We start from the raw sequence: 23,479 nt of genomic DNA on the forward strand, positions 1-23,479 counted from the left end.
TTAAATTCACATATTTAGACATGCTCGTTGCATTTCATGAGCAGATGGATGCAGTATAAGATGATGTACAATCAGGCTTAATGCAGTTCAAATTTGTTAAAATCAAAATTGTTGCAAGAAAAAGTATTTGATATTAAGACAACCTCCTGGTACACTTATTATGGGCATTGTTGTACATCTCTAGGACAATGGATAGCACAGAGCTATATTATAGGCTTAAAGCCTCTCTCCTCTCAAAGATACAGTGGGCTATATTAGGACACCCTCTGTTTTGTCTGAAGACTTTTGAGTCTGAAGCTGCGTCTGACGTTTTTCTGAGACCAGGTAACGGACTGTTTTTTATCTGACGGTGTAACTCCATAAACATGACGGAGGTTTTCCTGATAGATGTTTCATCTGATGTCTGACACTTGACTCTGACATCTGAGGATGTCCTCACGTTCAGGAATCACTCGTCTCAAGGACTGCCACAGCTTATTGGAAACATTTATTTTTCCATGCTAGGCTTACATTCAGTATATTAAGCCTCCACAAAGACATTTCTGCTAGCTGACACTAACCAACCAACAAAAGAAAGAAGCAAACAAACAAAACAAAACAAAGCTAATATATGTCGTAGACATTCTGCATGTGGAGATAAATGACATCATGCCCTTTTGCATGACCTCCTGCTTGCTGCCATGATTATGCAAACTCAGTGCTGGCTGGGTGTCCATCAGTACTTTTGGGGAGCTGCACAACTGTGAGCTGCAGCTGAGTTCACATCAACACCCACAGGATGAAGGACACACTCTCACTGATGCTGCTACTCAGCACCATAGCCTGTGAGTGTCTGTGAATGGCAAACCACTATTAAGTTTGGTACTAGAGATGTAGTCTGATAATGTGCTTCTTGTCTTTATTCAGCAGTGGTGAGAAGCCAAAGCATGGAGTCCATTCCCTCCAGTGCAGTGCTGAAGAAACCTGGTGACACTCTCAGTCTCTCTTGTAAAGGATCTGGGTTTACCTTTGGAAGCTACTATATGCACTGGATCAGACAGCCTGCTGGGAAAGCAATGGAGTGGATGGGTTACATATATAGGGATGGTAGTGGCACCAACTATGCCAGCAGTGTCCAGGGACAGATAGAAATCACCAGAAACAACCCCAACAGCATGGTGTATCTGAAACTGTCTGGTCTGAGGGCAGAGGACTCTGCTGTGTATTACTGTGCAAGATCCCACAGTGACAGAAAGGCTCTGTGTGCCATACAAATACATCCCCTGTTATTATAATTTTAATCCAGCAAGTGACAGTGTGTGGCCACTACCTTGAAGTGTTGTAAATGTCTGCCTCATTTGGCTGAATTTTGTTTTGAGCCATGCAAAAACAATGTCCAATCCTGCCCAGACAGCTTCCTGGTCTGCGAGTGTATTCTATCTTCAGCCAGAAGCTACGGATATGATGGCTGTAGGAACCCTCTACGTATATGATTATAGATACGGCCTGCCACACACAGGTTACACCCGGTCAATGTTAGGTATGGCAAAGTGTTGGTGTCTTCCAACTCAGTACATGAAAGCTCTCGCTTTCTGGAGGAGCAGCAGCTTCCTTCATAGGGGGCACCGCTGGGTAGCGTGTCACGTTGTGTGGCAGAGATAACTGTACCCATGCCATGGTGAGGGAGAAGCACAGGCTTCTGATCTGAATGCCCCAAGATGGCCCAACCAGCGTTGGTCTGCAGACCTGTGCAGTCTGGTGATACCAGTGGGGACACCGTGAGGAAATCCCCCATCAGCAGGACCCGTCATCACAGGCACACGGCCCAGTGTGGCATCCTCAGCCCCAGCAGTCTGTAGACATTAAGGTGCTTTCTCTTAAACAACTGTTTTTGTCCTGTCATGAGTGAAGCGTTGTGGTGGGAGATCTGCATGCACTCTCAGTGCACCCGTCCTGTATGTGGTTCTCAACAGGGGGAGGTGAGGTGGTGCTGTGCCCTAATGCTCCCTTCACTCCAAACGTGCTTACGGCTCCAAACCAAAAACAATGGTTCCATGCTATCCTTGGGGCTATATGCCCACCAAGATTCGTGCACTCCGGTCTTTACGTGTTCCGGGAATCCTTGACGAAACAATTCCAGAAAAAAAAATGGATTGAAAAAAAAAAAAAACTGACTAAACTTATATGACCACCACTTCGCTGCGCAGCGATCATAATATCATAGGACATCAAAATCAAAAATAGCATTTGAACTTGTAAACTGTTTTTTTCTTTCTTACTGTGATTTTGTATATTGCATGCATGCTTGTGCTTTACCAATCCTGTGTATATTTTGTGTCCTTACATAAAAAAGAAACAGCAGGGGGAGGTATAACACAGCAGTAAGTGGTTTCCAGGATCCATGACACCAACACTGGACCCTTTTACAGACAACACAGATGTAGATATGCGGCACATCTGAATGCAAATACCTCCACCTTCCATGTATAAATACTGTGTGTGACTTTCATTTCTTCATCAGATGATGGAGCACAACCGAGCCATGTCACTCACATCAGCCTCCTCAACACAAACATGTTTCCTGATGCTGATACTGCTGGTGGCATGTGGGTCTTTAGTAGCTTATTCAGAAGTACTTAGAATGTAACTTCTGGCATTTTTTATGGGTTTTACTTGTCGTTAAATGTCTGGTTCTGTTTTGTTTTTCAGGGGTAGATTGTGCTATTGAACACACTCAGCCCAGTTCCATCATGGTAAAGCCAGGAGAGTCTCTGACAGTTACCTGCAAAGTGACTGGAGCTTCCATTACAGATGGCAGCAGCTACTGGGGAACAGCCTGGATTCGTCAGGCAGCAGGGAAACCTCTAGAGTGGATCAACAGGCTCTACTATAATGAAGACAAAAATGAAAACAATGCCCTGAAGAACAAGTTCAGTGTCTCCAGAGACACGTCCAGTAACACAGTGACTCTACAGGGCCAGAATCTACAGGCTGGAGACACAGCTGTGTATTACTGTGCCCGAGAGGCACTGTGATAAACAACCACTTACAACTACAAAAACTCTCCCAATTCAGTAATATATATACTTTAATGCTAGAATGTGAGTTTAATAAAAGTATGTTTTATTAAAAAAAAATATATATATATATATTACAAATATTGTGTCATAGTACATGTGTGGCACATCCCATGACTTATCTTATTTTTGTCCCATCCAAGATGCTGTAGCCATTTTAGACATGCTAGGCATGCTGTTGTATTAATTCAGATGTTGACTGCATACGTTAATAAACAATTAAAGACTTAATTTAGTTCGAATTAATAAAGTAAGAAAACAAAATGTTTGTGAGAGAAAAGAAAGCATCAAGTCACATGCCAAATACAGTACTCTTGTTGTGGACATTGTTTTGTTTAAGTGTGCAATATTAACACATACAGTACATTAATATTACAATAAATAAGGTGTTGAGGAAGCTGAAAAAATGTAATTGTTTCCACACTCTGATAGACAAACTTGTGCATGTCTGAGACAATGAATAGCACATCACTTTCTCTTATAGGCTTAAAGTCATTGGGCTCTATCCTGCACCCAGTGGAAGGTGGCACAAAGCGCAACGCAAAGCTTCATCTTAACCCCTTGTCAGTCAAAGTAATTAACTGTGTAGTTACGACCCGGCTCGGAGGCCATGACAAAGATGAGGACGCAGTATGTAAAGGCAAAATAATAAGTAATTGATTGTAGTAACGATAACATAAGTTAGACAAACGAAACCAAAACTGTAGAGTGTGGAAGTCAGTAACGTCAGTATAGTGTAAGGTGAATGCAGGGATGCGTGATCAATGAAGTGAAGCGTGTGGCATGCAACGCAAACGGGAGGACAAAGCAAGCAAGTGAACACCAGGAAGGCTGCAGGACCAGATGAGATAGCTGGACGAGTTCTCAAGGTCTGCGCCGACCAGTTGGCACCAGTGTTCACAGCTATATTCAACCTGTCCCTGGCACAGTCCATCATCCCCACATGCTTTAAAAAGTCTACCATCATCCCCATACCCAAAAAGCCCAGCCCAGCCTGTCATAACGACTATCGCCCAGTTGCACTCACCTCTGTGGTGATGAAATGTTTTGAGAAGCTGGTCAAGGCCCACATCTGCTCCTCACTGCCCAACACACTGGACCCTCTACAATTTGCGTACCGGCCCAATAGATCCACTGGGGATGCCATTGCTCACATACTACACACTGTCCTATCACATCTGGACAAGAGCAAGGGGAAAGTGTTGAACTATGCGAGACTGTTATTTGTTGACTATAGTTCAGCCTTCAATACAATTCTTCCCTCCACCCTCATCTCGAAGCTCAGGAGCCTGGGGCTGAATGACGCCCTCTGCACATGGATCCTGAACTTCCTGACAGAGAGACCCCAGGTGGTGAAAGCGGGCAGGCACACCTCAACCTCCCTCACCCTCAGCACAGGGGCCCCCCAGGGCTGTGTTCTGTCCCCCCTGCTGTACTCCCTGTATACGCACGACTGTACAGCCACCACAGACTCAAATACCATCATTAAGTTTGCTGATGACACCGTAGTGGTAGGCCTAATCCACAACAACGATGAGGCGGCCTACCTGGAGGAAGTGAGGTGCCTGACCCAGTGGTGTCAGAGAAACAATCTCCATCTCAACGTCACCAAAACTAAAGAGATGCTGGTGGACTTTGGGAGGAAGCAGGTGCGGGACTACACACCCTTATCCATCAATGGGACCCCTGTGGAGAGGGTGGACACATTCAAGTACCTCGGTGTCCAGATCACTGAGGATCTGACATGGTCTACCCACCTGGACACTGTGGTAAAGAAAGCTAGGCAGAGACTGTACCATCTAAGGAGGCTGAAGAAATTCAGAGCATCCAAAACAGTCCTGCAGAGCTTCTACTCCAGCACCATAGAGAGCATCCTGACTGGGTGCATCACCGCTTGGTATGGTAACACCACCATCCAAGACCAAAAGGCCCTGCAGAGAGTGGTGCGTTCAGCTGAACGCACCATAGGGGGGCAACTCCCTAACCTAAAGGACATCTATACCAAGCGGTGCAAGGACAAGACCACCAAGATACTCAGAGACCCCAGCCACCCAGACTATATGGTCTGTTCTCTCTGCTTCCCTCAGGAAGACGATACTGCACACTGGCGGCAAGGACTGTGAGACTCAGGAAGAGATTCTTCCCCCAAGCCGTCCGGCACTTAAATGGAACTGACTGCACATAGCACTTTCTACTCTACCTGCAATAGCCCCCCCCCCCCCCCCCGACATCTTGAATGTATTGTTGTTTTGTTGTTTTTGTTGTTGTTGTTACTGTTTCTGTTCTATGTTAGTTTGTATGCCTCTTTTTACCTAGCATGGAGCCAACTGTAACATTTCACTGCATTTTATGTATGTGACAAATAAAATCTGAATCTGAATCCGAAGAAAAGCTCCGACAGGTGTCCGGGTGGAAGCCATTTTAAAGGATGGGGAAACAACGGCCCCAGGTGTCTCCAATTCCGCAGATGGTCTGCCACGCCTACAGGACACACACAAAGCACACAACAAGGCAATCGCAGACAAGGCCCGCAGACCATCACATTACTATAAGGACACAAGCCACAGCTTAGTTAGACTCCACAAAGGTATTTGTGTTAGCTGACACTAACCAACCAACAAAACAAACCAACAAACAATCAAACCTTATTGATGACGGAAGACATCCTGCATGTGGAGATAAATTACATCACCTCCTCTTGCATGACCTCCTGCTTGCTGCCATGATTATGCAAACTCAGTGCTGGGTGTCCATCAGTACTTATGGGGAGCTGCACAACTGTGAGCTGCAGCTGAGTTCACATCAACACCCACAGGATGAAGGACACACTCTCACTAATACTGCTACTCAGCACCACAGCCTGTGAGTGTCTCTGAATGGCAAACTACTATTTAGATTGGTACTAGAGATGTAGTCTGATATTGTGCCTCTTGTCTTTGTTCAGCAGTGGTGGAAGGTGAAAGCCTGGAGTCCATTCCCTCCAGTGCAGTGCTGAAGAAACCTGGTGACACTATCAGTCTCTCCTGTAGGGGATCTGGGTTTACTTTTGCAGATTATGACATGCACTGGATCAGACAGCCTGTTGGGAAAGCACTAGAGTGGATGGGTTATGATGGTGACACCAACTATGCCAACAGTGTCCAAGGACGCATAGAAATCACCAGAGACGACCCCGACAGCATGGCGTATCTGAAACTGTCTGGTCTGAGGGCAGAGGACTCTGCTGTGTATTACTGTGCAGGAGAGACACAGTGACACAAACACCAACTGGAGATGTACAAAAACATTGTCACTGTCTTGTAATGAGCAATCATACAGATAGCCACCAGGGGGCAGTGATGGCCCATAGTAACATAACAGCTGCACATTCAGAAACATGAAGTGCCACTAAACTGTCAAATAACCTCAAAGTATCAAAGCAGTTTCTGAACAAGTTCAGAGACACGTCCAGTAGCACAGTGTCTCTACAGGGCCAGAATCTACAGGCTGGAAACACAGTTGTGTATTGCTACATTCTTATCAGGGATGTAACTTTAATGCCAGAATGTGAGTCAAATAAAAGTGCATCATTAAAACAACCTCATAAATAGCAAGTATGGTGTCAGATGTAACATACAGCAAGCTACATATGTGGTACACACCATGATTAGTCTTTTTTTGTCTTTTATGTATAGCTTTTTAAATTCAGATGGAAGCAGTATAAGATGATGTACAATCAAACTGCAACCAGATGCAGTTCAAACTAGTTAAAAAGAGAGAAAATCAAAATTGTATTTGAGTAAATTAAGAAAACCTCCTGGTACACTTGATGTGGACATTGTTGTACATCTCTAGGACAATGGATAGCACATAACTTTTTTTTATTATAGGCTTAAAGCCTCACTCCTCTCAAGGATACAGTGTAGGCTATATTTAATTAGGACACCCTCTGTTTTGTCTGAAATCTACTATTGAGTCTGAAGCTGCATCTGAGGTTTTTCTGAGACCAGATGCCGGACTGTTTTTTATCTGACGGTGTAACTCCTCTCCTTTGGAACATTGGATGAATGATTGCTGATAATGGGCAATGTAGATATTGCATTGCAGCTATTTTGTAGTCGAGAACCCCTTTGCAATTATGTGAGCACGTAATGTCTGGAAACTGCTGACCTGATTAAAAAAAAACAATGCAACTGATATCAGCTATTCTATAATGGAGTGGAATGGAAATTGGAAATGGACCCCCCACAATGGAAATATCTAAGTGACCCTAAACCTTTGACTGGACCTGTAGGCTATATGAAACCGGAGTTTCCCCAAATCTCCACTTTCTCACGTTTTCAGAAATAATCGTTTCAGTTATAAAACCTCCATTTTGAGTAAAGGCCGCACTCTGGTTCGGGTTGCTTCTCAACATGTCCGGACCGAACTTCCCAACCTCAAATGTTATGGGCGGGGTTTAGTCCGGCTGGCTTCCAGGCTACTCATCCTGTGTGTTGTCTCATTACATAAACCCCCACCTCTTTTAGTCAGTAGGGGGAGGTATAACAGCCATAAGAGCTCTCCATGACCCATGACACCAACACATCTGCAAATACCACCTTCCATCTTCCATGTATAAAGCCTCTGTGTGACTTTAGGCTACTTCATCTGATCTTGGAGCACACCCAAGCCATGTCACTAACATCAACCTCCTCAACACAAACATGCTTGTTGATGCTACTGGTGGTGACATGTAGGTTTTTGATAGCTTATTTAGAAGTAATTTGAACGTAAGTCCTTGCATTTTTATGGATTTTATGTTTGTGAAAATGTTGGGTTCTGTTTGTTTTTCAGGGGTAGATTGTGCTTTTGAACACACTCAGCCCAGCTCCATCATGGTAAAGCCAGGAGAGTCTCTGACAGTTACCTGCAAAGTGACTGGAGCTTCCATTACAGATAGCAGCTACTATGGAACAGCCTGGATTCGTCAGGCAGCAGGAAAACCTTTAGAGTGGATAAACACGCTCTACTACACTGGAAGCAAAAATGAAAACAATGCCCTGAAGAACAAGTTCAGTGTCTCCAGAGACACGTCCAGTAACACAGTGACTTTACAGGGCCAGAATCTACAGGCTGGAGACACAGACGTTGGTATTACTGTGCCCGAGACTCACTGTGATACAAACAACCACTTACAACTACAAAAACTCTATATATTCATGAAAATTACTTTAATGGCAGAATGTTTCATAAAAGTGTGTCTTATTAAAACGACCTCATATATTTAAAAAAAAACCTTGATCATCAAATTATACAAAATTCTGTCATACTGAGCATACTGGACACAAATCAATTGGTATCATGCCAAGAAAACAGCAAGCTTGAATTGCGTTTTATGTGATAAAGGTATTCCTGGCACGTTTAAGCTGATGTGTGTAGTATAGTTTAGGACTAATAAACACACTATTAATGATGATTAAGGAAGAACACGGAGACCGTTGTAACACAGGCGTCACTGTATTGTCGAACCCAGGAATCAGCATTGTACACAAGCATGAACTACCACAGGGGGGCGTGACGATTGCTATATTATTTTGGAAAAGGGTAACTGATATCTTGTTAGAGTTATTGGAAATGGATATTCCTTTACAACCTAGACTGTTGTTCCTTAATGATGACTCACAGATTAAGTTTCCCGAAAAACAGCGTATGTCTGCCTTGCAGGCGTTACAGCAGCAAAGAAATACCACCACACTTCCTGTTAAAAAATGGTTGTTATAGGCCTACTTAATTTCAACATTACAGACGTGGGAAAGAAGTACAAGAATAGTTAAGGACTTGCTTGCAATCAGCCATATGAGACAAGACATACATGCTTTGATATGATTTGTATTTGTTTATTTTCTTTTGATCAATAGTGTGTGTGTGCATACTGTATATTGAGAGTTTGGTTCCAAAACGCTATATCCACCATTTTAATATAGTAATGTATTTGCAAAATTGCAAAAATGAAATCGAATCAAGGATTTGGAGAATCGTAGTACCTCTATTACCCCTGCCCCACTACCAACACACACACACACACACACACACACACACACACAAACACACACACACACACACACACACACACACACACACACACACACAAACGTGTAATTCAGTAGATAGGCCTACATTAAGCCTCTACAAAATTATTTGTGTTAGCTGACACTACAACCAACCAACCAACCAACCAAACAAACAAACAAACCTAATAGATGTCGAAGACATCCTGCATGTGGAGATAAATGACATACCCTCTTGCACAACCTGCTTGCCATGATTATGCAAACTCAGTGCTGGGTGTCCATCAGTACTTATGGGGAGCTGCACAACTGTGAGCTGCAGCTGAGTTCACATCAACACCCACAGGATGAAGGACACACTCTCACTAATACTGCTACTCAGCACCATAGCCTGTGAGTGTCTCTGAATGGCAAACCACTTTTGAGATTGGTACTAGAGATGTAGTCTGAATAATTTGTCTTCTGTCCTTGTTCAGCAGTGGTGAAAAGCCAAAGCATGGAGTCCATTCCCTCCAGTGCAGTGTTGAAGAAACCTGGTGACACTCTCAGCCTCTCCTGTAAAGGATCTGGGTTTACTTTTGGAAGCTACTACATGCACTGGATCAGACAGCCTGCTGGGAAAGCACTGGAGTGGATGGGTGTTGTCTATACGGGTACTAGTGGCACCAGCTATGCCAACAGTGTCCAAGGCCGCATTGAAATCACCAGAGTCGACACCAACAGCATGGTGTATCTGAAATTGTCTGGTCTGAGGGCAGAGGACTCTGCTGTGTATTACTGTGCAAGAGAGACACAGTGACACAAACACTGAGTGGAGACGTACAAAAACATGGTCACTGTCTTGCAATGGGCAGCCATACAGATAACCACCAGGGGGCAGTAATGGTCCACAGTAACATAATAGTTGCTCATTCAGAAACAGGATGTGGCATTAAGGACCTAAAGACAGTCTGAGACCTCAAATAACCTCAAAGTATCAAAACAGTTTCTGATCAAGTTCAGTGTCTCCAGAGACACGTCCAGTAGCTCAGTGACTCTACAGGGCCAGAATCTACAGGCTGGAGACACAGCTGTGTCCGAGACTCACTGATACAAACAACCACTTGTTGTTTATCTTCATTGTAGATACAGTTAAAACCAATAGTCAGTTATGATGATTTTTGCATCTACACCAAGTCAACACATATTTACAAAAATGATACATACTGTTACTGTATATCAACAACTGTGTGATTCCAGTTTGTGCTTTTGATATACACATTACAGAAGGAGTTTTGTCTCCATATATTATTTCAGTTATAGTAGAGCATATGCAGTCAGCAGTTAAAGATAATATGGACTCCATTCATGGCACAGGTGTTCTTTCTGTGGGTGGTGGAGAGGAGAACAGCAGATTTTAAAATGATGGATGTGTTTCCAACTTTCAGCTTTTATCAGTTTGACTTCAAGTAAAATTAGGCGCTCATGTTTTGCTCTTAGGTGATACGCCCTTGTAGACCACTTTATCCACAAATAATAATGCAGATGCTGCAAAGCAAACTGTGCTATGCAAAGCAGACTGTTCTTGTGCTATCTTACAAGCATGCAAGCCATCAAATGTGGTTAAACAGCTACTCTTTCCTTCCAGTAAGTGCTGGCTTAGTGTCTCTTGCACATTAACCACATGTTCCTCTCACCGTGCCTGTAGAGTGCTGGCAGTTTCAAAAGCTCTGTGCTCATCTTTGTACCACATTAGAAAAATGTACGGTACAATTTATGCACAATGCACAAGGGCATTATGTCTGAAATGTAAAAAACCCCAAAAGAAACAAACAATGACAACAAATTATTTGTACACTTTAAGACATAGAAGTGATTAACTAAATGCATATACCTAATGGGTTCTTGTCTCTAAATAACTATTTAGGTACATGCAATTGATTCTTGAAGTAGCCTACTTTTTTTTTTTGATTAATTAAGCAGGCTTTAATTTAGCTTCACATTGCATGTTTGAATATAATTTCATAACACTGCAGGTCAGAGGTCTTGAGAGAACCCCTTGACCGATAGAGACATGGCTGAGGGACCCCTGTCCGCCAATTGCTTATCAACTATTCAACATAGGGGCATTTATAAGAGTCCCTGACAATTGACAAATGACAATTATTCACTGATAACATTGGTTATTATGTGCTATTTTATGCTGTGTGACAAATTATTATTCATTTGTTTCTCCTTTTGAAACATTTTCTGACAAAAAAGGTCAGTGAGTGACTTGAAGATATAGGCTACTGTTTATTCAAAAGTGTTGCATTTTGACTTCCGGTGACGTCATGAACGAGGCAACAGCCTGATCTCAGAGCTCCCGAGGAGAGTCTAAAAAACTAGCCAAAACGCAATTTTATTTTCCTAAAAACAACTTAAAACAACCATATTAAGAATTCACAATGGCGACCAACCGAAAAGAAACGGAGAAAAGGACCAACAAACCATCTAAGACGAAAGACCAACAAACAGATTCGGAGCCAAGTGAAGAAAGCATGGCGGCTGTGCTAGCCGAACTGCGTACGTTGAGGAAGGAGCATGCTGAAGCATCTAAGGATACCAAAGAATCTTTAACGAGGGTAGAAACTGCTCTTAGTGAAGTGGCAGACAGGACGACACAACTCGAACAACGAATAACAGAGTATGAAGACAGATTGGTTGACTCCGAAGAAAAATCTCAACGAAACGAAAGAGCCCTCCGCTATTTACTCCATCGAGAGGATCTGGAATCGAGGGCGAGAAGGAACAACCTACGCATCTATGGAGTGAAAGAGGACGAAGAAAACAACAGCAACATGTTGGATTTCATGAGTGACCTTATCCGAACATCACTGGCGTTGCCCGACGGCCTGAACCTGAACATAGTAAGAGCACACCGCTCTCTCACTATGAAGCCTAAAGATCCCAAGAACCCACCCCGGTCCATTATCGTCCGATTCCTGGACTACAGGGTTAAGGAGACGGTGATTCAGGAAGCGTGGAAGCGTCGTGGAGGAGTGACATAAAACGACCAGAAAATGTTCTTTGACCAAGATTACACTGCTGACATTCAGAAGAAACGCAAACAAGTGAGGGACGTCATAAAGCAACTGAAAGAGAAGAACATTAAAGTGCAATCGCCATTCCCAGCAAAGTTAAAAATTCATCTAGACTCCGGCGTGAAGACCTTCACAACCCTCGGGGACGCAACCGAAACTCTCCAGGGCATGGGCATCCATGTGGAACGTGATGAACGGGAAACTCTTCTCAATGAACTTTTACAGAACAACTGGTCGGATACAGCACACAGGCATACCGGGATGACCAACGCAGATCTGAAAAGATTCCTTCAAAAAGACTGACGTCTGTGAGCTGTGTAGTAAAGTGTTGGGGAGGTTACTTTATAAATGTAATGTGTTACAGTTACAAGTTACTCTGTTTAAAATGTAATAGTAGTGTAACTATTTGAACTACTTTTTCTGAGTAACGTAACTAATTACTTTTGATTACTTTTTGATTACTTTTCCTAATTTTTTAATGATATATAGTCCCCAAATCCATGCGAAGATTTCGGCCTACTCTACAGGCTGCCGAGCAGTTCTGTACTCAAGCGCACAAGGCAGCAAGGGCATTCAATACATGAATTAGCATCACATTTTTTGTGAGGATAATATAATGATAATCATAAAACGTTTACAGGCAGGCAAGTAGGCCTACACAGTACACTGTGTACGCTGATGGTGCTGTAGACGTGATAGAGCCTATCAGAAGGTCCCATATCAAACTATGGCTGTGGAGGGAAGCAGTTCTTTTTACATACTGTACAATCTTTGCAAGGTTTTGCTGACAATATTGAGATGTAATTCAAATTGTAATTTTGAAAAATGTCAAAAGTACCTGTAATTGAATTACACATTTTTCTACAGTAACTGTAATATATTACTGTTACATTTATTTTGTAATTAAATTACGTAACTCAATTACATGTAATGCGTTACTCCCCAACACTGTAAGTAGCCTAGGTCTTGGTTAACTCAGGCTATTATTCGCATCCGTTGTAAGATAGACACGTTTTGGCTAGTATATTCATAGAACGCTACATAAAAATATATAAGATTAGACTCTCCTCAACGGAGGAGTTTTTGTTTCCCCCCCCCTTTTTTCTTTTTAGTTGGCGATCCTGCAACCTACGGGCCATAGCAAAGGCGTTTGACTTGCGTAGCCTATAGCCTTTCGCACATAGTGCACACCCCCGGAGAGATTAATCACAACTCTCCGTCCTTGTTGAGACTGATGCGTTTTGAATCAGTCGGGCTTTTGGAAGTCAGTTCTTTCTTCCTTTTGATTGAGTGTTCTTGTTCTTTACATTACTTGTTTTTACATGTAAGCGGTATACCTGTGCAGTCATATAATGTGCATCATGTTTATATAGAAGAAAGGATGTTTATTTTACAGGGTATGAAGGGGTACAGTCGTCTATGAATAAGTTGAATATAGTCAGTTATAATGTCCATGGTTTGAACCATCCTATAAAACGGAAAAAAATATTCAATCAGTTAAAGAAAACATATTGTTCAATTGCTCTACAAGAAACTCATTTAAGTGATAATGAACATGTGAAACTAAGAAGAGAATGGGTTAGTCAGTGCTTCACATGGAAAGAAAAGAGGGGTGGCGATTTTAATAAATAAAGCCTTGGCTTTCAGTACTGAAAAGGTGGTTAAGGACAAATTAGGAAGATTTGTAATGGTGGTGGGAACTGTGGGAGAACTTGAATTCTCTATTCTAAATGTATATGCTCCAAATGAGCACAACCCACATTTTTTCAAAGAGCTGGCAAATATTATAACAGATAATTCCAAAGGAATGTTGATAATGGGAGGAGACTTTAATGCAGTACAAAATGGAAAGATGGATAGGATGCCAATGGAAAAGGGGGCTCCAAGCCCTAAAACAGATAGATAGATAGATAGATAGATACTTTATTGATCCCCAAGGGGAAATTCAAGATATTGAATTGAATTCAAAAACATATATGTTAAATAATTTCATTTCGAATTGGGTCTTGTAGATCCATGGAGAGTTAAAAACCCCAAAGGGAAAGACTTCAGTTTTTTCTCCAATGTGCATAACAGTTATTCTAGAATTGACTTTTTCTGCATTCCCCCACAGTATATGTATAAGGTAATTGACTGTCATATTGAGCCTATAACCATAAGTGACCATGCTCCAATCATGTTGAAACTAAACTTGGGAACACACTCTTGTTTCAAGTATTGGAGAATGAATGTATCAATACTGAATAACACGGAAATTGTTGAGGAACTGAGGCAACATTTAAATGATTATTTTGAGACAAATGATAACGGAGAAGTCAACCCTACAATATTGTGGGAGGGAGCAAAGGCTGTTATGAGAGGGAAAATTATACAGGTTTCATCCAAACTGAAGAGAATGCGACAGGAGGAACAGTTGGGACTAGAAAATAAAATAAAGTTGTTAGAGAGGCAACACCAGGGCACAGGTTCAAGCAACGTCATTACAGAACTTACAGAAGCAAGAAAAGCTTTAGATAAACTGTTATCACTGAAGGCAGAAGGAGCTCTAAGATTTACTAAGCAGAGGTACTATGAGAGTGGAAACAGAGCTAGCCGTCTTTTAGCCTTTCAACTTCGCAAAGCCCAGGCCAACCGAACTGTTGCCAAAGTAGTTCATCCAACAAATGGTAAAACAGTCTCACACCCCAAAGAAGTGGTAGAGGCCTTTGCAACATTCTATCACAACTTATATAAGGAACCTAAGTCACCTTTGATAACCGATAACACCGACATCTTTCTTAAAAAATTAAAACTCCCTACATTAACAGAGGAAGTGTCATCACATATGATATCACCCATAACAGATGAAGAAATAAGAAATGCAATAAAGAGGTTAAAAAATAGTAAATCCCCAGGAGTTGACGGTCTCCCTGGAGAATTTTATAAGTGCTTTATTAATGACCTGACACCAGTGTTGACTGGGGTGTTTAGATATGCTCTATCTGAGGGTAACCCGCCTGAGACCTGGTCACAAGCCATCATATCTGTGATACACAAGGAAGGAAAAGACCCAACACTATGTGAAGGGTATAGACCCATTAGCCTGTTATGTAATGACCAGAAATTGCTGACAAGCATCTTAGCACAAAGAGTTCAAAGACACATTGGGTCACTTATTAAGTCAGACCAAACAGGGTTTATTCCATGCAGACAGGGCGCTAATAACATAAGGAGAACTTTAAACGTAACTAGAATGCATTTCCCGGTGGGAAAGTGCGAAGTGTGCTTGCTCAGACGCGCCACGACAGCGCCCGGTAGGAGACACGACCGCTTGTCCTCAGGTCAAAGCGCCAAAGTTTGGCCAAGACGCGAAGCTGCTTCGAGTTTGGCGGCGTTGCCCTCGATTGCCGAATTCTTACACTGACCTGACAAGTTGCCTAGATTCATCAGTGGTATGGCCCAGAGCACCTCCAATGTAAAAATGTAGATGTCATCCCAAAGACGTAAAGAGATATGAGCCAAAATGCATTTTTGCTAATTGCGGCGCCCCCTAGTGGCCAAATTACAACACATTTACTGAGGCTACTTTGGATGGTGTCCAAAATCATGCCGCCAAATATGGTCTCAATACCTCAAAGCGTCTCCGAGATTTGACCTCACTTCCTGTTTGGACGCTTCAACATAGAATTTGATTGGCTGTCAAGGGCTAACGCTTTGATGCATGAAAATGAAATGTACACCTCTAAGGTCTGTAGACCTTGTGTTGAATTAAGTATGAGTTGTTCACGTGTAGCCAGCATGAAACACGTAACCACTTTTTTTTTTTTTTTTTTTTTTTTTTTTATAATTTTATTATAGAAATGACACACAAAAATACACAATGACAACATTTAACATAGACATACTCATGACAACGTTTGCCTGTTTACAGAGCTACTTAATCATAACTAGATATATTGAGCAGCAACAGTTCACAATTGTTACAGAGAAGCATAAATAGTAGTGTCAGAGTTCATTGGCTGAGGGATCAGCACTGGAAATATTGCAGAAAAGGGGACCATGAGTCTTCATAAGATGTTATGTTGTTTTTCAAAGATGCAGTAAGCTTTTCTAGGTTTAAGTGATTAGTTAAAAGATTTAGCCATTGATTTGTAGAGATTTTGACCACTGAAGGAAGGAGGGAGCCTAAGGAACTAGGCATGTTTCTAGAACAAATACGAGTAGCCTAATGTTATAGCTATTCTGTTATGCGGGAACATCCGCAGTTTACTCACTGTTGAATAAGTTGCAATGTGTTATAGCCTCAAATGGATGGTAAAATAAACAGGACGACTCACCTGTTCAAATGATGTAATAGGATAAAATTTGGTTTTGATATGTCAAAGCAACCAGGCTGTTACTGGTTAACGTTTCTGAATATGAAATCGATTTTGGATTGGTTGCATGTGATAAAAGCTGTGCCATTTCCTGTCCAGACAGCATTCATATTCAGAAATACTGTACACCGGCAACAAAGACACACACACACACACACACACACACAACTCTTTCAAACAGAAACGTCAGTCCGTTACATCTGCCTCTTGTCCACAAACTGCATGTCGCTGAGTTGACCAGCAACGAAGACTTTCACATAAACACACACACACACACACACACTTACACACACACATACACATCACCCCCTCAAACACAAATATCTGTCTGTTACGTCTGCCTCATGTCCACAAACTGCATGTTGCACAGTTCACCCACATCTACCCACAATTCTTTGATTTATAAATAACCCCACCATTAAAAAACTGCAATGTGTCAAATCTTATTATACAACAATTGGGTTCTATGAAGCGGTTTCTTTGTTTCTGATTGGCCGAGAGACGTTCCATGAGTTGAGATATCCCACGATAATCCACTCGGACTTTTCACAGCTAATAATAAATCACTCCGCGATACAATGTCAAATTGTCAAGTGTAAACCGAACTGTCACGTTGCATCCAAGCTGAAATACAGACGCTCAGAACATAGAATATGACGGAGGTGGATATTAGCTAGTTGGATGGCATGTAGGCTAAGTAAAATAGTGATGTTTCAAAGCTAAAAGCATGTCCTAACCAGACGCAATGCGAGCTAACGTTTATTAGGCTAGATTCTACATTGCTTGACAACGGGAGAGATAGAACTAACCAGAGCCATATAAAGAGAGAGTTGCGACAACTCGGGTACAGAAAATTCGGTTTGTGACGTGGTTCGTGTAACTTAAAGTAGTTCAAATAGTTCCCGGAAGCGATTCTGACTGTTCATTAGAATCATAAAATAACCGTCTTTTACAGTCTGTTAACGAGTGTTCGATCCTAACTTCCGGGAACTATTGTTGAGAAAATATGGAACATTAGCGTCAATGGAGTTGTCGCAACTCTCTCTTTATATGGCTCTGGAACTAACGACTGGCTTTTGGCCATAGCAACGTGCTTTTAGAACTAATGACTGGCCTTTGGCCATAGCAACCATCCATTTAGAACTAGTAACGGCAGTTTGTCCTGCATGAAGTAGAAATTTGTGGCGGAGAGAAGTTAGTTCTACAAACAAGACAGTTTTAGCGATTTAAACGTTTACATGATAATGGGAAATTAGCACAAAAAAGAAGTGGTAGAATTGTTGTATAAAAGCAATATAGCACTCGTGATCGTGGGTTGTTGTTGGATATTCCCACGGGTGTTGTTCGGCCGTAGCCTCGAGGCCGGAGGCTACGGCCGAACAACACCCGTGGGAATATCTAGCAACAACCCACTCCCACTCGTGCTATATTGCTTAAATATGTATATACTGCATGGGCAATTCCATGCAAAACTGTCAAGTCCATAACCCCACACAGCATCATACTATGATGTGGATGATGATTTCTTAAAAGTTTACCATTTCGCTCTTCTTGTTTGTACAACATATTCGATGACATTGTTAACATAATCATTTGCATTATATAAATGTAACCCCCTTTTCCACTCATATGTCTCAACATATACTGGAGTCACATTCATAAACATAAACAGGATCCTAGGTTCTCAATTTGCTGGACTCACTTTCTACCATAAAGTTAAAGAATAGTAATAACAGAAGAAAAGGTAAGAAGGTGTTGATGGCGTGATTAACTAGTGTGGTCCCTCCACTGAAGAATTTCTATACCACTGCCCTGATGGAAATATGTAAATCCTCAGAAATGTCAAGTGACTACAGTTACTTCTACCTGCTTTGATATATCATTTCATAAAAAGAAATTTGGCCATAATAATTATATTGCAATTATATCAATTCAAGTTTTCTTTGCAGCACAAACAACAATAGGCTACAGTTTACTTTACTTCAGGGCGTAATGTTAACAACTTCGTTAACATTAAGTTTGTTTGTTTGTTGTTCTGTATTGACAGCAGACGGCAGAATGCAGGTGCACGCAATGGATATGTTTTTAAAGAGAGTGCATTCGCTTCCACATGAACCTCGGAATGTGCTGCACCAGAACAAAGACACTGAATGCTATGCTTTCTATCGTGCGTGTGGCTCGTTTTTCAGATTTGTTTGCTAAATTTAAAAAAGCCACACAATTTAACAGAGTCGCTCATTCTAGCCTGCAAATGGTTAAAGTGATGCTAGGGCCAGATGCTGCATAAGAAATGGAAAAACTCCACTGACCAGTTGGCCTTGCCAGTTGATCGCTAACGTGAGATACGTGGATGATGAGATTTCAGATCATTTTATTTGGCAAAGAACTGGACAATGCTACCGGAGATGAGATGTTCAGGGTAACAGAATTGTTGCCTGCTTTACAAATCATGAGCGTACAGGGGAGCTACATCCGGTGCAGAACTGAAGTGTTGAATTAGCTTCCACTATTAAAGTAGCTATAACAGATGTGGGAGATGGACCAGTCATCTAAAATGAATTGTACGCGTCGCGAACGGAACGCTTCAGTTACGCGTCCAGTATAGCTTTCCAGTTAAGTTAGCAGGGATATGCGTAGTTTGCACTGACGGGGCAGCATCGATGACAGGTCAAGTCAAGCTTCATAACGAAAGCCAAGCAGAAAAATCCTGCCATGGTAGCGACACATTGAGTGTCGCAAAACTCTTAACTGTAAAAAAAAAAATATATGCCCCCGACCTTGCTTTGAATCAAGTCGTAAAAATAGTTAATTATAGCCTATGTTAAGTCACGTCCCCTTCAAACACAATTACCCTATCCTCTGCAATGAAATGGGTATCCAAAATATCACATATGTTAAAGGCCGTATTGCAAGGTTTGCATTATTAAACAAATTTGCATTAGGTACTACTCATCTAAACTGTTATCCATTGTAGGCCTATTTGATGTTGCAATGATTTGAGGTTTGCAAGGATTCTTCTTTCCCCCTCAATGTACTCTATTGCGTCACGTTGGGGACCACTGAACAAGCCCCCTTGAGATTGACATGAGAGAGGAGTAAAGAGAAACGGGCAAGACACGGTTCAGCAGTAAAAAGTGCAGATTATAGATAGATACATAGATATATACAGATATCCTAGATAGATACAGTATATAGACATATAGATATATATCACGTCACATTTTGCTGGTTGGGGGTGGCCTGACCAGCGATCACGCAGTCCACCACTGCAGTTTACATGGAATAGCACTGCCTTGCCTAGCCTACCACACGCACCTGCCATACACAGCTTACTTTCTCCCTGTCTTGGTAAGCCATACCCTGACGGTGTCAATGACAATCAATCAGGAGGAGTAGTTATTGAAAATAATCACGCTTTAGACATGACCAGCCTACTTGGCAGCAGCTTGCAACAGGGGGATTCATAGGTGGCACATAGACCATACAGCTAGCATGAATGCAAATATTTTTAGATCTTCTGACTAAGTTTACTGTACTTATTCAAACGACATCAGCACCACTGCCACTGGATATAAAGCAAACATTGACTTTCACTTGGTGCTTCATTGACTGTAAAAAAGTGTAATAATATTATCTATGCACTGCCTGATGTAGACTAGCTTGACTTGCTAGCTCGATGAGTTGCGAAATGATATCAGCAACATGTACTCGTTCCATATTAAACTTAGGCTACAGTTAACATAGTTTGGCTTTCCAGGCTACTTGGACCATGCATTTAATTACCTTTCACTGCCTTCACGTCTGCCAGGCTCCAAACTGTCTTCATAACAGCAGTTGCAATTCAGTATAAACAGCCTCGGTAAAGTTAAAACCAACTAGCGATGCTAGTCGCGATTAGCATTTGAACTGCAGTTAGGTAACCTACCCTCATAACTAGACGGCTTCCCAGGCTACTTGGACCATGCATTTCATTACCTTTCACTGCCTTCACGTCTGCCAGGCTCCAAACTGTCTTCATAACAGCAGCTGCAATTCAGTATAAACAGCCTCGGTAAAGTTAAAACCAACTAGCGATGCTAGTCGCGATTAGCATTTGAACTGCAGTTAGCTAACCTACCCTCATAACTAGACCTCTCAAATTCCGAAAAATGCATTAAAATAACATTGGACTACGTTGTTATTTTTGTTAAACCTTAGGGTGGCTATGATATAAATGGTGTAACGAAATTTGAAGTGTAAATATACAAACTTTATGAAAGTGTAAGCCACAACCTTTTCCTACAGGAATACATGGAAAACATAACCCCATAACCTCCATAAGGAGACCTCCCCAAATTCAGAAACATTTATTAAATTGAAATGGACAACAACGTTATCTTTGGTAAACTCTTAGGTGGCTATGATATAAATTATGTGACGAAATTCGAAGTCTAAACACACTTACTGTTGAAAGTGTAACTGCGATTTCCATAGGACTACATTCTAATTAAAATCCTCGTTGCCTCACGCACACCACTCTACTTCCGGTATTTCGCCTGCTTTGTGGGGGTGTCATATGATCCTCTGAGTGAAATACCCAGAATGCTCAGGTCAATACAAATGATCCAAAACACACCATCACTGAGAAACATCGTGTGATTGTCTACTATATATAACAACTGAACACACATTGAATTCAACAGCGAGTAAGTCCGTACTTGTCCCTCGGGACCATGGCATCTCTAAGAATTACCCAGTCTCAAGGTGAGACAACGATGCGGACAAGCCTAGAATTACACGATTGGTGTACCGTTGCGGACCATCTCATGTCAGTCAATCGAGGATTGAATAATATCGAGTTTGAAATCATGATGTCATTGAACTGTACGCGTCAGACTTGGAACAATGCTGTGCTGTGGCATACACATCAGTACCTTTTACAAGAATGGCAATAAATAGATTTTTTTTTTTAAATATCAACATTGTATCTTAAATCACTCTGAAATGTCCTTTTGGCATGACCTAAAGCAATTTAAGATGAGCTATTCCGATTAATAGTATACATTCACCAACACTCACGTTTTTGCTAATTATAGAGCCATCGACAGACCAAATAACACCAAATTTATTGAGGGTGCTTTGGATGGGGTCTCATGTCATCCCACCAAATATGGCTTTCATACGTCACAGCATATCCAAGATAGGCGCACTTCCTGTTTGGCGGCTTCGCTTGCTGAATTTAATTGGTTATCACAGGCGAACGCTTGGACGTATGAAGGCGAAATCAAGGCGGTTGATCCGCCTTTGTCTGTAGATCATGTGTGCCAAGTTTCATGACGATCGGATAAACTATGCGGCCAGGGTAGCTTTACTTTGACTTTGGACAAAATTCAAAATGGCGGAAAATCCATCATGGCGGAAAATGACATCATATGGTTCGTTGGAATCGGCTGAGTCAGAGGATTCCAATGGTATAAGTTTTATCAAAATCGGCCATACGGATCAAAAGTTACGGGCATGAACGTGTTTTCCATCTTTGACCAGTTGGTGGCGCTAGAGCGTGAGAGTGGCGAGCATGAAACCTGGTGGTGTCAATCAGGGTAGTCTCCTCTATCAGCATACTAAATTCCATGACTTTATGTCTTACGGTTTGGGCTACAGGTGGAAAAATGTGTGGGCATCAGCGCTCAAAAGTCGCTTTTCCATTCATTCCTATGGGGAAAAATCGACCGGAAAAACTGGAATAACGGGAGAACGACAAGGCGTATCGAAAAGCTTTATACAAGCCACCATCCTCGCATCAGGACGCACGCGTGAGAAGTGGAACGGCGTCTCTAGCTCCAAATCCCTAGGACAAGATAGGGAGACAAAAATGTTCCGCAAGATAAATAAATTTGATAATAATAGGAAGAACAATAGTGTGCTGCTTTCAGCAAGCACACTAATTACCTGTGCAAAGAAAAATAAACAGACGTCAATGCTAATAAGCTTTGATGCACAGAAGGCATTCGACACTGTGAATTGGGAGTTTCTGTTCAAGACATTATCTGGGATGGGCTTTCATTCAAAATTTATAAGATGGGTAACAACTATTTATAAACAGCCAAAAGCAAGAGTCAGAGTGAATGGATGCTGCTCGGAGTTCTTTGGCCTGCAGCGAGGGGTGAGACAGGGAGATTGTCTTAGCCCCCTGCTGTTTGCTATAAACATTGAGCCCTTGGCGGCGTCAATTAGACAGAATGAGAAAATAAAAGGGATAATGGATATGGGAAATACAGAACATAAAATATCACTATATGCGGATGACATTTTAACTTATATAGGTGACCCTATTGTCTCTGTACCTGCTCTAATGAACACTCTTAAAGAGTATGGTGAACTCTCTGGATATCAGATTAACGAATCCAAGTCAGAAGCTATGATGCTAAAGGGGCAGTGGCCTACACAATTAACAGGAAGACTTCATTTTCGCTGGTCACAAACTTTCAGATACTTAGGAATAATTTTAACCACCGATCTATCAAGAATGTTCACAGCCAATTATGGGAAGTTGATGAATTCTATTAAAGCAGATCTCTTAAGATGGGAAATACTGCCACTTTCTTTGATGGGAAGAGTGGAGACTATTCGAATGAACATCCTTCCCAGACTGCTTTTTCTTTTCCAATCTTTGCCTATTCCTGTCCCCTCCGCTACTTTCACCACTATAGGAAAATGGTTTTCAAAATTCATATGGCAAAGCAAACCCCCTAGACTTAAACTCAGAAGGTTACTATGCACAAAAATCAATGGTGGTCTGAATTTACCCAATTTGAAACAATATTACTGGGCAGCCCAATTACGATCCATAGTTTCCTGGGTAACTCAAGACAATACTGTTTGGGTAGGGATGGAACAATCTGAATGTTTAGATGCTCCATTGAGCACCCTCCCATTCCTCAACTTAGACAAAGCTAGGATGAAAAAGCTTACAAACATATGGGTTAAAAATACTTTGA

General features: G+C 41.7%; 1 pseudogene and 3 gene segments (V, D, J or C); all 4 read left to right on the forward strand.

Annotated features, from left to right (window-relative positions):
- Positions 1–2,465: 2,465 nt before the first annotated feature.
- LOC134075835 (immunoglobulin heavy variable 4-61-like) lies at positions 2,466–3,014 on the forward strand. The segment is given in 2 exon segments: positions 2,466–2,585; positions 2,689–3,014. Coding segments are annotated over 2 exon segments (411 nt in total).
- Positions 3,015–5,742: 2,728 nt separating this feature from the next.
- LOC134076563 (immunoglobulin heavy variable 1-69-2-like) lies at positions 5,743–6,447 on the forward strand. The segment is given in 2 exon segments: positions 5,743–5,918; positions 6,004–6,447. Coding segments are annotated over 2 exon segments (354 nt in total).
- Positions 6,448–7,722: 1,275 nt separating this feature from the next.
- On the forward strand, positions 7,723–8,196 carry LOC134075836 (immunoglobulin heavy variable 4-61-like; annotated as a pseudogene).
- A 1,227-nt stretch (positions 8,197–9,423) lies between these two features.
- Positions 9,424–9,884, forward strand: LOC134076564 (immunoglobulin heavy variable 1-46-like). The segment is given in 2 exon segments: positions 9,424–9,478; positions 9,565–9,884. Coding segments are annotated over 2 exon segments (366 nt in total).
- The last annotated feature ends 13,595 nt before the right edge of the window (positions 9,885–23,479 follow it).

Source organism: Sardina pilchardus, chromosome 3 (assembly GCF_963854185.1).
Source record: "Sardina pilchardus chromosome 3, fSarPil1.1, whole genome shotgun sequence".
Classification (NCBI taxonomy): Eukaryota; Metazoa; Chordata; class Actinopteri; order Clupeiformes; family Clupeidae; genus Sardina; species Sardina pilchardus.